Source organism: Mercenaria mercenaria, chromosome 6, assembly GCF_021730395.1.
Source record: "Mercenaria mercenaria strain notata chromosome 6, MADL_Memer_1, whole genome shotgun sequence".
NCBI classification, from domain to species: Eukaryota; Metazoa; Mollusca; class Bivalvia; order Venerida; family Veneridae; genus Mercenaria; species Mercenaria mercenaria.
Window position 1 is genome coordinate 47,303,338 of NC_069366.1, and position 17,107 is coordinate 47,320,444.

General features: G+C 34.5%; 2 protein-coding genes across 2 annotated transcripts; both read left to right on the forward strand.

Moving 5' to 3' along the window:
- The first annotated feature begins 1,184 nt into the window (after positions 1 to 1,184).
- Positions 1,185 to 3,789, forward strand: LOC123550147 (uncharacterized). The gene is made up of 2 exons (XM_045338586.2): positions 1,185 to 1,321; positions 1,832 to 3,789. Exon 2 carries the CDS (start codon positions 1,852 to 1,854, stop codon positions 3,394 to 3,396), a length of 1,545 nt encoding a protein of 514 aa, XP_045194521.2. The 5' UTR covers positions 1,185 to 1,321; positions 1,832 to 1,851; the 3' UTR covers positions 3,397 to 3,789.
- Positions 3,790 to 11,268: 7,479 nt separating this feature from the next.
- On the forward strand, positions 11,269 to 16,851 carry LOC123548987 (uncharacterized). Its single transcript, XM_045336717.2, has 2 exons — positions 11,269 to 12,156; positions 14,071 to 16,851. The coding sequence occupies exons 1-2, from the start codon at positions 11,484 to 11,486 to the stop codon at positions 14,406 to 14,408; spliced, it is 1,011 nt and encodes a 336-aa protein (XP_045192652.2). The 5' UTR covers positions 11,269 to 11,483; the 3' UTR covers positions 14,409 to 16,851.
- Positions 16,852 to 17,107: the final 256 nt, after the last annotated feature.

Consider the following 17,107-nt stretch of genomic DNA (forward strand, 5'->3'; position numbering starts at 1 on the left):
CTCTATTTTAAAAATTGCAAACTGCGTACTATAGTCGAGAATATATCTGCTGTAATGAAATAGAGAAGAGCAGTTTCTGTCTCTAATGTCATGAATGTGTTACCGTATTTTCCGGTGTAGCGCTGAACTGAACTCCCTCGTCAGCTCGATCCCACTCCTCCAATTAACAATAATTATTATTTGGATAAAAGTCCCATGGGTGATTTACATCTGGCACGCTTAGTTTCTTGAATTGGAGCGTCTTCTGTATCTTGCAAGAGATTAGTATCAACTTTTGGTAGAGTTACCCATATGGGTTACCGGTGGCAACTATAAGTATGCTTACACTTACACAAATAACATTTTTCTACATAAACGCATTTTGGCATCGTTATTTCAGTGCTATAACACTGGCTTGGTAAAGACACCGTGTTCGATTGAAAAATGAATTGAAAAAAATTATATTGTTTCGATATTATAGTTATATGTTTCTCGTGTCAAGTTTTTCTGCATTTTTTATATATTTTTGACAATATTTCTCTAAACTTTTATTTTTAAAAAAAATATAACGATCTGAAAAAAAAGCTTTTAAGTTAACTGAGCGCCGTAGCCAACTCATAGTAAATGACATTTATTATAATAACTAAATAGGAAAAATAACAACACAAAAACCGTTTGTAAACAAATATGATGACAATGTTAACATGTATTTTCTGTTAAAAACGCAATATAATTAATTGTTCAATTTGTCCGCTTCATTTATCTGACTGGATACTTATATCACAAAATGTGACCAACCCATATAATGCAACTCGCGAAGTCAATTAGTGACTGTCCCCAGTGGCAAAATCCTGCGTGTTGTATCATATTTTTTCTGTCCAGTTGTCGTTTATAACCGCTTGTAAGTGTTTTCGTTTTTATTCTAATTGTAGAACAATATAATTATAATATGAAAAACAAACGGCTAAAAATTAACAGAGAAACATTTCTTGCAACCTTCAAATTTTGTTAAAAAAAGTTATATGGACGCGTCCGGATTTATATAATTACATTATATTTATAATTACATAATAATTACAATTATATTATATTTGTAATTACATTATAAACGTAAACTGGGAAAATTGTTCTATACTGGTCTATACAATGTTGTGGTAATTTTTGGCAGTGTTTTTTTTTCAACTGCGGTCGCCGACTTATTTGAGGTGAAAACAGTGAACATAACTCACAACCTAATATGAAAGTGTTTTAAGAGACCGATAACTTGAATGAAAAGGAAAATGGAAGAATAACGGATATTTTTCATTAAACTGAATATGAAATATTGGCAATACATTTCGAGGTAAATATTTACATTGTAGCTTAAAAAGTCAAATGCCGACTGTTTCCAGAGAAATGTAGTTACTTATTATCTTATATCATACATTTAACATATTCTTAAACAACGATGCATATATATATATATATATCAAAATAATACAGATCGTATACGTTTATATTCGTTGTATATAAGTGTAAAGCATGCAAAATTAATGTTTAGGAGTAAGATAGATTTTTTCCTGAAAATGTTATACGCTTATAAAAAGCATTTACTCATCTTAGATTTGGCTAGGTAATATAGGTACACCTTTAACAAAATCAAAGCTATCAAAATGAGAGGAGGGGGGGGGGGGGGGGGGGGCTAGGAACTGCGTTATCGTGTTTCTGATTGCATTTTTTCACGCACTGCTCTACAACACGTTAAATTAAAAAAAAAATACAGAAAAAGAGAATAACTATCTTCAAACTACCTAAAATGTACGTGATTTTGTGTAGTCAAACTTTCATATCCGTTGTATCTATTTTCATTTAGATATTCAAAACATAACTGGCATGGCTGCATTCCCGACATTCCGAAATAGAAGAATACCGAGTCGTTCTAACTATACTCTTCTTGAAAACACGGATTCCGACATAGATTCTGTCCGGCGGCGGTCGATTTCTTCACAAATTGAAAAACAGAGTATAGCACCCGTACTTTGTGATAAGTGTTGGTTGAGACATGAAAGAAATCGCGCCAGCAAACGCTGTCTAGACTGTAAGCAGAATCTGTGCACGGTTTGTGCACGTGGCGACGAAATAACTCGGCCATGGTGGCTACCGAATTGGATGGTGCAGTGCTGGAGGTTTTTATTTACGAAAGCTTACATTCCACATTCAATAGTTGATCTAGATGAGCAGGAAAATGAAAGGCCCCACTGGGCCCACACTCAGGAGGCAAGCCACGTTCATCCTATACCAAGAGTTACACGATCAAGCCTCCGGTCAAATAAAAGTGGGTCATCGGTAGAAACTAACAAGTCCAAGCCTTCAAAAACAAGACACGCGTCACTTACAAAAGACAGAGGCAGAGAAAGGTCTCCAAGATCTGAATCAAGGAACCATAGGCTGGCTCACTCTCAGAGTTTTGACGGAAAGGCAAGGAAAAGGCAAAGTAATGAACGCAAACCAAGAAGAACCAGGAGCTCCGAAGAACTAGTATATAAACATCGACGAGATGATTTGGACAGACTTAAACGATACAATGATAATTGGGAAAAGAGTTTCATGATTGCAGAGGAGGATGAAGAAAAGATGAGACAGCGAAAATGCAGAAACAAAATGAAAGGGAAAGATATAGATATTGAAATAACAGATGATAAAGAAATAAAACTTACTGTTAATAGTTCTGAAGAAGGTTCAAAAAATAAATCAGACAGAAGTTCAATTAAATGTGCAATACCAAAATCAAAAAGCAAAAAGAAGTCAAAAGATAATAGTCCAAAGCCATATACGGAGCAAATATTTGAAGAAGTACCGATATGGTTCAAAAAGTCACCGAAACATCCATCGAACGAAAGACCAAAAAGGAACAACAGTTCGCAAGAAAGGAGAAGACCATTGCATGAGCAGACAAGGGAGAAATTATCAATGGAAGAAACTCTTGGCACTGGAGAAAGTCTGAACAATCATATGAGACATGAGATCAATAGTGATAAACAACGGAACGCATGGCCTCCTCGCGATTCATCACAAAAGTTTGACTCAAAAATGGATTTCAATGAATCAGATAACAACAATTCGAATTCTTATGCTTTTAATAGAGACCGACGTTTTAACACCGATGCAACGCCAACAGGAAAACAAAATACTGCATACATTGTTGAAGAGCCGCCAGATTCATGTCCGATATGTCTTGAAGATTTACCTGGGGCTGAGGCAAGGGCGTTAGCTTGCTGCCATGCTATACATACAAAATGCTTGATCACATATCTATACAAAATGGATCTTGACTTTGGAATAAGATGTCCTCTGTGTGCACAAACAACAATTATAAGAAATTATTATGTGCCAAAAGAACGATGGTATATGGAATTACCTGTTTCTACAGCGGTTTGATTAGATAAACAAAGGTTTATAATATTTATAACAAAACTTGGTTAGACAATACATGCATGCTTATTTTTAGTGCCTTGGCCAAGTATTGCTTAATTGAAAATTAGTCTTAATGGCATATCGATTAGGTTCTGTATGTTTTATTATAAACGATTCAAATTCTTACAGTTTCGACATTTTCGGAGACACGATTTCATATGTCTACCTCTTCTTTCCTAAGAAGAAAATGAAGATTTTAAAATTGAGAAACCTTTGTTATTTTTTTCGTTTGTTATGTACTCGTATGTGTTACTTGTTAATGTGTATTTTATGATACAAATAATAAAAAAAAAAACAGTTGATTTAATGTAAGAAAGTGTATTCTCAGTAACAATTTGCCTTTTAAAACGTCTTTGCTTGTTGGATGTTTCTTTTTCAATCTGAAATTTTCAAACACTTTATTACCAAGGAAAAAATATCATTTTAGAAGATCCTTTGGAAACGTAAAACATAAAACGCAACTAAGCAAAAAAGAAAGAAAAAAAAGAAGAAAAAAACAGACTGAGTGGTAATGAAGTATGCCACGTCCTCACGCCCCTTTGTGGTGGCTTAAGACAATGTTTAGACTTTCATAGAAACATAGAAGTAGTTTTACTTTTGTCTTTTAAGTATGCAACAAAACTGTATAACTGAGTGCTAATTACAATATAATCTCTCTCTTACTGAAGGTAAACGCATGCCTCATGCCAAGTAATAAAGCAGTAGGTCGCTGCTGTTACTGGGTTTGACAAAACATTTGGTTGACATTTACAATCTGTTTTAGTAGGTCCATGGACATTTATACACTATATATAGTCGACTCAGCGTCCACTGGTGATAAACAATTATGTTGCAACCGCCGGTCAGTTAAATGCCAACATAATAATATAAATGACTAAAACGTAAGTTTGTGACTTAAACATTACTCATAAAAACATATTGAATTCATCGTTTTCATTGAAAATTCCCGTGTCAGTTTCTGGTTCGGTATATTTGAAACTATTTCTTTTCCAAAATTTTACAGATTGCCTTAAATCAATTTTCATAAAATGTAATAACAATTCTATTCTAACACGATCCGATTCATTTTCCAATCAAACAAAGAAGGCTGGAAACAGTGAATTATTTAAGAAATAATATATCTCATCCGGTGATTTGTCGTTGAATAAATCATTGCTTGGAGTTCAGATGCGAAGGAATTATATCACGAGGGTGTAGCCCGAGTGATATAATAAATACGCATCTGAACGACAAGCAATGATTTATTCAAGAGCAAATCACTAAATGAGATATATTATTTCGATTCTAACACGTTATAAAAGATTTTAAAGTACATCCTTGATGACATGCATTAAATATTTGCCCGTTTTCAGTCGGTTTCTTTTCCAGCGCGCCTATATGCCGCTTGACGCCATGACGTAATAATTGTGACGTCAGAACAGTGATTTGTTGTATGATAATTCACTGCTTTTCTCCTTCTTTGTTTAATAGAAAAATGAATCGGATCGTGTTAGAATAAACAACAATTCACTGTCCTGACGTCACACTTATTACGTCATAACGTGAAACGGCGTAGCGGCGCGCTGGAAAAAAACGATTGAAAATGAGCAAATATTTAATGAATGCCAACACGGATGTACTTTAAAGTCCTTGGTAACGTGTTAGAATCGAAATAATATATCTCATTTAGTAATTTGCACTTGAATAAATCATTGTTTGTCGTTCAGATGCGTAGTATTATATCACTTGGGCTGCGCCCTCGTAGTATAATTCCTTCGCATCTGAACTCCAAACAGTGATTTATTCAGCGACAAATCACCGATGAGATATATTATTCCTTAAATATAAAAAAAGAATCATGTTTATTTCCATCAAAACCTTGCAATATTGATGATACGTCACATAGGCCCACTATTTAGCGCCATACATGCGCCGGGAAAGAGTGCTACCATATTTGATCTACTAGTTTATAAAAAGGCATTTCCGAATCAAAATAATACAACAGCACGGTGTTACGCTTAATTCACACATTCTGAAACGATTTTATTAGGGCGCAGTAAAGTTCATTAGACGTCTACGTACTCCTAATTAATTAATCCCCTTGACGTGTAAGCCCTCGCTGTGCTTTAACATTATTCAAACACGGTAACGTCATGGCGTTACGTCGACCTACTATTTGGGACCATATATGCGCCAATAAATAATGCTCCTTATTCTAATACGATCCGATTCATAGCGTCAAACGGCATAGCGGTGCGCTGGAAAAGAAACCGATTGAAAACGGGCAAATATTTAATGAATGCCGTTAGGTATGTACTTTAAAGTCCTTGGTAACGTGTTAGAATTTCAATCTTCAAAATAATATATCTCATTTAGTGATTTGCACTTGAATTAAATCATTGTTTGGAGTTCAGATGCGTATTATTATATCACGAGGGCTATAATTCCTTCGCATTTGAACTCCAACAATGATTTATTCAGCGACAAATCACTAAATGAGATATATTATATCTTAACTTTATCCACATTGTTTACATTAAAATCGAAATGAAATATTATGTTATAATATAGATGAGCCGCGCCATGGAAAAACCAACATCCGCGCAGTCTGGTCAGGATCCATGCTGTTCGCTAACAGTTTCTCTAATTCAAATAGGCTTTGAAAGCGAACAGCATGGATCCTGACCAGACTGCGCGGATGCGCAGGCTGGTCTGGATCCATGCTGGTCGCAAACCCACTATGTTGGTTTTCTCATGGTGCGGCTCAGTTATAAGGGTTTATACACCTGCGAAAACATTTCACGACGGCGTAGAGTTGTATGCCTGCAGAAGAATTTCACGGGGAGGTAGCTAACAGTCTTGAAATGAATCCGCATTGTCGTGTTTGAATATATCAAAACATTATTCTACTATAATATATTATTTCTTAAATAAAGTCACAACTGCAATTAACAAAGCAGCTCAAAATGACCAAAAATTCCTATAAAACTGTCTTTTGATGACAGTTTTAAAAATACAATAAATAATATATGTTTGCATAAAAAAGTTCCTATTTTGTATATCAAATTCTTTTGGAGAATGTTATCTGTTTCTGATACTTTGTATATCAAATTCTTATGGAGAATGTCATCTGTTTCTGATATTTTGTATATCAAATTCTTTTGGAGAATGCCGTCTGTTTCTGATATTTTGTATATAAAATTCTTTTGGAGAATGTCATCTGTTTCTGCTATTTTGTACATCAAATTCTTTTGGAGAATGTCATCTGTTTCTGATATTTTGTATATTAAAAGGTTGTAAAATGCACTAAATATACAACAGACAAGGTAAGCTGTATTTCTATTGGTTATTTGAATAAGTTTTGACTCTACAAATGAGAAAATAATGAAAAAAAAATCAAAGTAAAGGGAACAGTAGAAGTCATCTCTAAAAAAAAACAAAATGGTACTCGTCCCTGATGAGGTCTTTATATGCTATACATGGCCATAATATGTCATTAGAAAATTGAAAACTGTAATATTTGTATAAAGCTACCTAAATCAATCATCCAGTCTACGTTAGCGTAAAATTGAAAACTGTAGTATTTGTATAAAGCTACCTAAATCAATCATCCAGTCTACGTTAGCGTATTTTGTTTTTCTAAAATGAGAGGTAATACAGTTGTTTTTACATGGATATAGTCAATAAGTGAATTATGCTGCTTGTTGTCTGCTTCTAAAATTAATGTTTATTCGGTCAGTCTGTCATTTCTGTCTACAAAAATGTACTGTGTCAACATACGGCTTTCATTCAGTCTAATACGTAAGTTAAATAAACGTTTTCAATATGTACGTTTAAATACTTTTTATATATACATTGTACAACTTTTGCAAAATTTGTTGCCACTGTTCATACCACGTTTCAGAACAGAACGAAAATTATACACACAATTGCGAAATAAGTTTTTAGCGATGAAAAGCAAAAAAAACTTTAACCAAGGTGGGGACGCGGAAAGACGCCGACGCCGGGTCGAGTAGGATAGCTCTCCTTATACTTCGTATAGTCGAACTAAAAAACGGGAATTACATTAATGTGAATAATTATTGTTCAATGGTTATTAAAACATTACAATGATGTTTCATAAAGTAATTCGTCTGCTTCTGTGACTGAAACGCAATATGAAAATCTAGTGTTGATGTATTTGATATAAAAAAAACACACATATATATAACTTTATATTTTATGATCGGTTTTATTCTCGTCCTTTGTAACATTCGTAAAGAACTTCAAAGGCTCTTTAAGTCTATTTGATGCTGTCTATTTAGACCAAGTTCTACGACATAAAGAACCTACTAATGAAGGCATGTTCATTTCCGTCGACGTCATACAGGTGACAAGTAACCACAAAATGTATTACATAATTATGCAAAAGAAACATTTACATTTCTCTCGCATAGATTTACGTCATACCATGGCTTTTTTTCTAATTAAAGTAGATGAAGCTGTCCCACTTTAAATAAAAAGAGAAATTTCAAAAATACAGAAAACTTTGAAACCTAGTTATGTGAAATTTCAGCACTGGGACATTATTGCAGTTGCCACAGAACGAAGATATATAACAGATTTTTTTAGAAAATGTGAATCTTTAAAGGCGTTGAACTGTCCTGAATTGTGACCCCTTCACGCAGTTTGTTCTGGAATTCAAGGCATATACCTTTGTATCATAAAGTTGACAAGCATTTTGTAAAGTGATATGTATGTTTTATATGTTGTTCAATTTTCATGTAAAACGACTCTTTTTCTTTCTATTGTTTGGTAACCGTTGCAATTGTCTAGTTTCCTGTAGTTCAAGATTTGTAAATCCAAGATTTATCTCTTTAACTAAAAAACAAAAGCTTTGCTAGGGTCGCATAGAACTCATGACTTCTGCCACTTTGATCATCAAAACAAGCAGATGTCTTGTAGTGCACGGGAAATGGGCCAACACTGAAATAATCTCCATAGACGATGACATTGTAAATATATGGTTGTAAAATAACATCCTCCATAATCAAATATATTTGAGCCGCACCATGAGAAAACCAATATAGTGCATTTGCGACCAGCATTGATCCAGACCAGCCTGCGCATCCGCGCAGTCTTGTCAGCATCCATGCTGTTCGCTAACGGTTTCTCTAATTGCAACAGGCTTTGAAAGCGAATAGCATGGATCCTGACCAGACTGCGCGGACGCGCATGCTGTTCTGGATCTATGCTGGTCACAAATACACTATGTTGGTTTTCCCATGGTGCGGCTCATATTACGCTTAAATTGGATCCGTTTGCCATATGGCAGACAGAAGTAAATATCATAAAAGGATAAATGTAAACATGCAAATATGAATCAGGACAAAAGCTATATAGAAAGAATCGATATGATCAGTTAACTGTTATTTATGACGGCCCTTCACCAACAAATTAAGTCACAAAATGTTTATCGTTTAAGAGCAAACGGTACTTGTACGCAATTAATGTGCAATGTTTTTATAAAATTAATAGAAGAAAAAACGAAGAATTTAGTAAAACAAAGGAATGAAAGGGGTTTTTTTATCTTTAGAATGTAAGAACAAAATATAAATTGAAAATGAGAAAAAAAAATACACCAGAAACATTTTTTGTTCGTCGTTCCACTCCCCCCTGGATTATGTAAAAGGTTCAGTTTCCAATACTCACAAGCACAGAGGCTGCTGAGTATTATTTTAACTAAAGAAAAACTGACAAGAGAGAGGTGACAATAATTTTACAAACTCGCATTTCTAATAACTTTTCAACTTAATTTAAAAAATCCAGTATTTATAGTAACTCTATAGAAACTCTAGGATGCATTAAGCACTTAATGAGCATAAATATGTGTAAATTGTGTGATGCTAATGTTTTGATCAAATACAGCGTGACCAAACTCTGAATGATCATTGTATAAGTTGTTTAGATTCTTTTGAAGCTGTTTGTCTAATCAATCTATCAAATTCTAAAACACGAATACACTGCCATTAAAGACGCGTTAATTTCCTTTGCTTTCATTTGACATGCCATTAAAGAATAAGAGAAGCACTTTACCTTTTGATTTCCATAGAGTTACTTCGTGCGCAGACTCCATGATACAAATTAATCCTTACCCTGCTCAATTTCTATAATGAACTTGTTCATCTTTCAATTTGGACAGAACCATTAACTGATAAAAGGGGTGCTTACCAAAAAAAAATACTGACTGAATGGCGAACAGTGCAGATCTTGATCAGACTGCACGGATGTGCAGTCTGATCATGATCTACACTGGTCGCATAGGCAGAACCAGTCGTGTTCAGCGTGATAAGGGTTAATCATGTTACAATACATGTTAAACTATACGGAATAACTCCGTAGTCTCTAACAATACCTGAATAAGCTGAGATGTCTGGTAAAGTCTGGTTAAAGTAAGCTAAGAGTTTCTATTTTATTTCTAAACTTAGTTTATAAAAAAGCTTGTCTGTCCGTTCATCATAGGTCATAGCTCAGAAGCAAGATTCAAAATGCTGCAGTACAAACTAAGAACAATATCAGCCGCGCCATGAGAAAACCAACATAGTGCATTTGCGACCAGAACGGATCCAGACCATCCTGCGCATCCGCGCAGTCTGGTCAGGATCCATGCTGTTCGCTTTCAAAGCCTATTGCAATTAGAGAAACCGTTAGCGAACAGCATGGATCCTGACCAGACTGTGCGGATGCGCAGGCTGGTCTGGATCCATGCTGGTCGCAATTGCACTATGTTGGTTTTCTCATGGCGCGGCTCATATTATGATCTTCTTTTCTGATAAATGAAATTTGTATAGTTTTAATAATGCAGACCTATAATTCTATAATATTTATTACTGGTTATTGCTGATTTATTTAAAATGTTCCGATATTTAACCGTTATTATAGACATTGAAACATACATACAACTGATACCATATTAGGTGATGATATTTTTTTTATTTAACATGAAATGGATAACACTTTTAAAAGAGTTACTGGACATTCTGAAAAAAAATCTTATAGAAGACAGCTTGTGGTATACTTACATGTTTCTATTGGGCGTTTTGTTGTTATATCATGAAAATGTTTGACAAGGTTATGTTTTGGACAATATCAATAATTGTGTTAGCAAAGTTTTTGTTGATACCTCTGTTTCAAATCAATGTTAATATAAATGGCAAATAATGAAAAAAGTATCTGTTAACAATACAGTGTAATTACTATTTACGACACTTCGAAAGTTTTTTTTTTGGGGGGGGGGGGGGGGGGGGGGGGGGGGGGGGGGGGGGCTTTTAACGCCGTTTTTCAACAGTATTTCAGTCATTTAACGGCGGGCAGTTAACCTAAGCAGTGTTCCTGGATTCTGTACCAGTACAAACCTGTTCTCCGCAAGTAACTGCCAACTTCCCCACATGAATCAGAGGTGGAGGACTAATGATTTCAGACACAATGTCGTTTATCAAATAGTCACGGAGAACATACGCCCCGCCCGAGGATCGAACTCGCGACCCCGCGATCCGTAGACCGACGCTCTACCTACTGAGCTAAGCGGGCGGGTTGTAAAAGCAAGCACCTCTCTACATAAGTTTTCCATTAGCAACAACCTTTATACAACAGTTTATGTTTGTCTCCCAAACGGTAATCCCTTTAGAGAGGTTATACTGTAGGAAGAAACACTTAAACAAATCGAATTCTGGCAAAAAAAAAACAACAGAAATAATTCTTATATAAATCAACGCAAAGGTGTCGCTGACTGCTGAAATGGTATCATCAGTCTTGCGAGTTATCGGATATATATATATGTGTTCCAGTTGTTATTGGTTAACAGTCACATTGCAGCGATCGGCGGAGAAACTTGTTCTAATAGTTTCTCTCAATGGATTGACACAATAGGTTACCACGTTATTTTAATATTTATTTAAAGTATTCTATATATGATTATGAAGGAAAATATAGTAAATCTAAAAAAAAAATGGAACATATTTATACGTTTCGCATAGAGGTGACAATATTTTAATAAAAATAACTTGAGAAGGTATATTGTGTCTAGTGTACCAATGGCAGAACCGGAAGCGGAAGCAGAGAGCGAAGTAGAACCAGAGTCAGAAAGTGAGGCAGAACCGGAAGCAACGGGCAGTGCATCCACTGAGCCAGAACCATACTGGCCTTTAGCATTTCAACAATGGGGATCGGCATGGCATTTACACACATATTCAGTTGCGTGCATTTTTATGTTTATAGCCATTCTTGCAGCAATGAGTATGGTTGTCTATTTAAAGAACAAACAGGTGCTCAAACAAGTAACCTTGACATTTACTTTGCAGTGCTTGTTGCTGTATTTCACTTTACTTCGATCATTGGTAATGTTTATCAACCCTTACCAAACAGCGGACAAAATTAACGACATAGTGTTCCGCATGATGTGGTCATTTTCTTTACCAGGACTCACAGCAGCTTTCAGTGTGTTATTGTTAGTTTTCTTGGACACAACTAAAATGACATTAGGACCTCCAGTATTTCAAAAATTGTCAGTGCTGTTGATATTCACCGCTTGCCATTTTGTCATCGTCGTATCTGCTGACATCATTTGTGCTCTCGTCAAGAGTTCATGTGCACCCATGCTGATGTTCTGTCAAGCTCTGTTTATACTCTACGGGACCTTGTTGGCAGCCGGCTACGCCTATACGGCGATTAGTCTTCACAGAAAGTGTGTCACCGGCGTCATAAGCGGTAAGATATCGATATCATAGTCGGAATTTGTTTAATTTCTAGGTTTGTTTAAGTCTTATTAATATTTTTACAGCCATAATGTAGTGTTCTAATGAAAACGACCTTTTTTTTTTGCATTTTGGGGAAAAACGAAGTCCCGTCAAAATCTTGTTTGAAAATTTGTAAAAATTGCCTTTGGTATAATAAAATCTTTAAGATGGTCCTTTGGAAGCAAAGAATGCAACCAAACAAAATAATGTCCTACTCAACTTTATAAATACTGAAGGGTTTGTTAGGATGAATGATCACAAAGGACCAGAAAGTATAAAATATTGACATTTGCCATAATAATTATGCTTATGAAGTATTGTAAATTAAATTGCACATTTTGGTAATATTTGTTATAATGCGCTAGCGCAAACAATTAAAGTATAATTATTGATGAATTTTGTACAACGTAACTGTAATATGTTTATCCATTCACTTGTAACTTTGTGATTTATATCATGAATATATGGCTTTATGAAAAATGATCACTGAATGATTGCTCAGTATTTGCAGCAGCGAATGCATCTATTATTCATTTAGGTATTCTTCACTTAGGTTTAAAAGCGATCGTCTTTTATGCTGCGGTTTAAAACGGCTTTTTAAATAAGAGAATATTTTGTCCATAGTCTTTTTCTATTTTATAATGCCTGCATATGTTTTCATAAATATGAAACAGAACATATGCTCATTTTCATATTAGATAACAAATACTGTGAAGTTTAAACTTGCTTTGGTTTAACGTCACACCGACACAGTTATAGGTCATGACATTCCAGCTTTCCATGGTGGAGAAAGACCCCAGATACCCTTAGGTTATTATTTCACCACAGGCGGGTACCTAGGTAGAACCACCGACCTTCCGTAAGCAACATGGATGGCTTCCTCACATAAAGTATTCTACGCCCCAAGGGAGGCTCGAATCCACATTGGTGAGGGGCAAGTGATTTTAAATCAGTGACCTTAACCACTTGACCACGGAAGCCCCTATTTAATAAACTTGTTACCAATACATTTTGATATATACATGCTATATAGTTGGTGCATTTTGGTATATATGCATCAGTTTGTGCAACAGCTTATATCGATGTTTCTAATCGAGTACAAGAGCATGTAACATATAGTTCGGATGTTTTTACAGTGTGAATGCCATTTTACAGGGTGAATGCCATTTTAACAGTGACATGCAGTCATGAATACCTAACGAAACACATAGCATGACTTAACGGATGAGCAAAGACTCGCACACTTGATCGTAAAATACCCAAGAAAGGTGTCCAAATATATTATTAAGGCATATCTCTACAGAAGGAACCACATATATTGTTAACACTGAGGAGTGGTCTATTTGTTAAAGCTATATAATAATGCAAATCAAGAGTAATATTAATTTTGCATATGCTATGAATTGCTGTACCCATTGGTCTTATCTATGTTTTTAATGGTGGTTCGACCACTAGGTTTACACGTGAATCAGAATCCTTTCATAATGTATTTATCTAGACCATGATTGTTATGTTCTATGTATTTATATGGCCTCTTGTATATGATATGATTGTGCACACGTCACAATAATAAACTTTACTTTACTTTACTTTACTTTACTTTACTTTATATTACTTTACTTTACTTTACTTTACTTTACTTTTACTTTTTTACTTGACTTGACTTGACTTTTACTTTACTTTTACTTTTACTTTCACATTTTTACTTTTACTTTTACCTTTACTTTTACTTGTACTTTTACTTTTACTTCACTTCACTTCACTTACAAGGGACTACGTATTTTTATTTGATATGTAATTGAAAGTATTTCCATCCAGTAATCGTCACGGTATCAGCTTTTATATTATGTAAATATAATAACTCATTTCAAATAATTTATTTCAGCTGAAGAAAACAGAAAAATCATTCGTCTCATAAAAATCTCAGGATTTGCATCATGCATCGCTTTATCTATTGCCGTGACACACCTTTATGCCGCTTGCAGCGAATTCGGAATTTATAGTGACGTCATCTACGTAAACGCTTGGGATTGGTGGATCCTACAGTCAGTTCTTAGATTTGAAGAAATTACGTCATCTTGCCTTATCCTTGTGATAGCTTTCCGAAATCCATTTGCTGAAAACGGCAGAATAAGAAACTGGATATTAAAATCAATTAACAGAAAGACAAACCCCTTGCCGCAAACAGATGTTACCCAAATAGATAAGACTCAAGTAACATAATGGTTAATGAGCAGTGTGCATGCATAATGTTAAATGGTATGTTGAGGACAGATCGTTATTTCTACAATTAGAAATTGATGGCTATCAATATGCATAATTGCTATCAGTCAATTTAGAGGACAGTCAATATATGCACTGGGCTGAGGACAATAAGTGTGCACAATATTACCATATTAAAAGCACCATGCTGTTAACTAACACATATCTAAACAAAGAGAATAAAAAAATTAAGCATTTACATATGCACATACAAATGAATTATTCAAGAAATGGTTTACACAAAATAGTGATTTGTCGTAGAATAAAATCATTGTTAGGAGTTCAGATGCGATTGAATTATATCACGAGGGCACAGTCTGAGTGATTTAATATATGCATCTGGACGACAAGCAGTAGTTTTTATTCAAGAGAAAATCACTGTTTGAGATATACTATTTCGATCCCAAATATTGTCTACATCTAAATATTTTCTTATTTTGTGTCGTTTTCTTTTGCAGCACCGTCATGACGTTTGACGCTATGACGTCATAATCGTGACGTACAATAATGATTTTACTGCATAATAACACGTAGTTTCAGTCTCTTATTTTTGTTTAACAGGGAAATAAATCAAGACTGTGTTAGTAGAATGAATTATAACATATAGCATTATAAGTCCCTGGGGTGGGATTGGAATGTGACCGCACATATTATACAACTGTCTATGTTGGTTATATGATGCTTTTACTGATATTAAACTTTTATTGTTTATTGTTTTTCCTAGAATCTTTCATTATTTTTTTCAATTTCGAGTGAACAGTAGCACTTTTGAAATATGCAGCTACTGCAACATTTGACAAGTAAATTGCAAAGAGGTTTAAAGGCGACCACTAACTGTTGGTATTAGAAAATGCACGAAACTTTCCTCATGCTGAAGTGACCTCAGCAAATAGTGTTACCTCTGGATTCCCTATGTATGCAACATCTTTCATCATTTAAAGAGTGGAAATGTAATCAGATCTAGAACCTGGTGATGATATCTATTGCTAGACATAAAATACACTGCCTCTTGTTTCAGTGTTTGTTGTGTCATATTCTAACTATATCCAGGTTGTCCCGTACTATATGATATTAATTTTTATGTCTGTATTGCCTTTACACATTTTGAAATGTAACATATGTTGAGGCAGATATTTATGCGTACTTTATCATTCTTCTAATATATAATATGAATATATTTAACATTCAATATTTTCAAAACGTATGTTCAAGGTGATATTCTCTTTCTCTAATATGGACCATCTTTCTCCATTCACAGATGTGAAGGTTTTTGTTGTAAATCTTTTCATACCTTCTTGTTTCGTAGCATATTGTTTTATGATCAAATGCTGTCGCAGATGTGTGTTTTTGGAGTTTGTCTTTCAAATGTCTCCATAAAGGGAAGTCTTTGAGAGTTGGATCTAAATTTATGGATAATGACGCCATATTTAGTAAAATCTCACTTTTCGTAACACACTGAATATTATCAATATTGAAAGGGTAATATACATGATATATATATATGAACTGTAAGTTTAAAATTTGCACAATTATTATGATTGGCTTTTGCCATGTATAAAACATCTACAAGACAAAATGGACGTACGAAACGGTACCACATATATCATTGGATACCCTGTATGTATTTTCATGAACAGCAGCGACAGTAACTCCAGCAGTAGTACAGGCATTAAAAGCCTTTTGTTCGAGTATAAGCATTTGTAAGCACTGCTAACTTAGCAATCATATGAAAATGTGCTGTTTAAGACGCTTGAATATTTATTCTTATTCAGTGAAAATGACCAATAGCAAAGGAGCAACTAGACAACTGTTGATCCTGAATTAACTTCAATGGCTAGTATTCTCGTTGAGCTAACATGGGGGCACTTAGAGCGACTTGCCCAAACAATGTATAAGTTTGATACAAGTACATGCCAATGTGTCCGTTGGCGATATGATAGACGACACGAAATGATTTGCTTGGACGTTGGTTGTTACTAATTTTCCTCGAGCTTTTATCTATAAAATACTGTTAAAGCAATGAAAGCACTAGAAATGTATTATCGTCACATTTTATCAGTTCTTAAACTGTTTTATATCGACATTTACGAAGCAAACTAAAATATTGATGTCAAAAGGTTCTTTTTAGACCAAAAAGCTTTAAAAAATCCACTATCAATTTTTGATACATAGCTGAACATTTTTTTATTGAAAAGATTACGTCATTGACAGCAGAAAACGTTTATTATTCTTTTCAATTATTGCAGCTGCATGTTATATACTTACAAACAAAACATTGGTTGTACTTAAGAATGGATCCCATATAACATATTGCATTATTAATGTTATATTGATTACAAACACATAATGACTTTTATTCATTAGCATTGTTTACTTAATAAAACTTCTATTGTTTGTTTCCTTATTCCTCAGTTCGTTTTACTTGTTCCGACTGACTGATAGGCACGGGTGTCGTATGATGATATGCTAGCAAAACACTACCACTGTTTACTAGGACTGGGCAAAGTTACTTAACAAATTTTGTATAAAAGTGTTTTCGTTTTATAACATAGAGTGTTGCCATTTGTATTTTGGGCAGCACGACATTGAGTCATGGAAACGTAATGTCAAATATCTCAGTACTGAATATATACGAAGGTCTGGAAAAGTTTTCTAAGAAT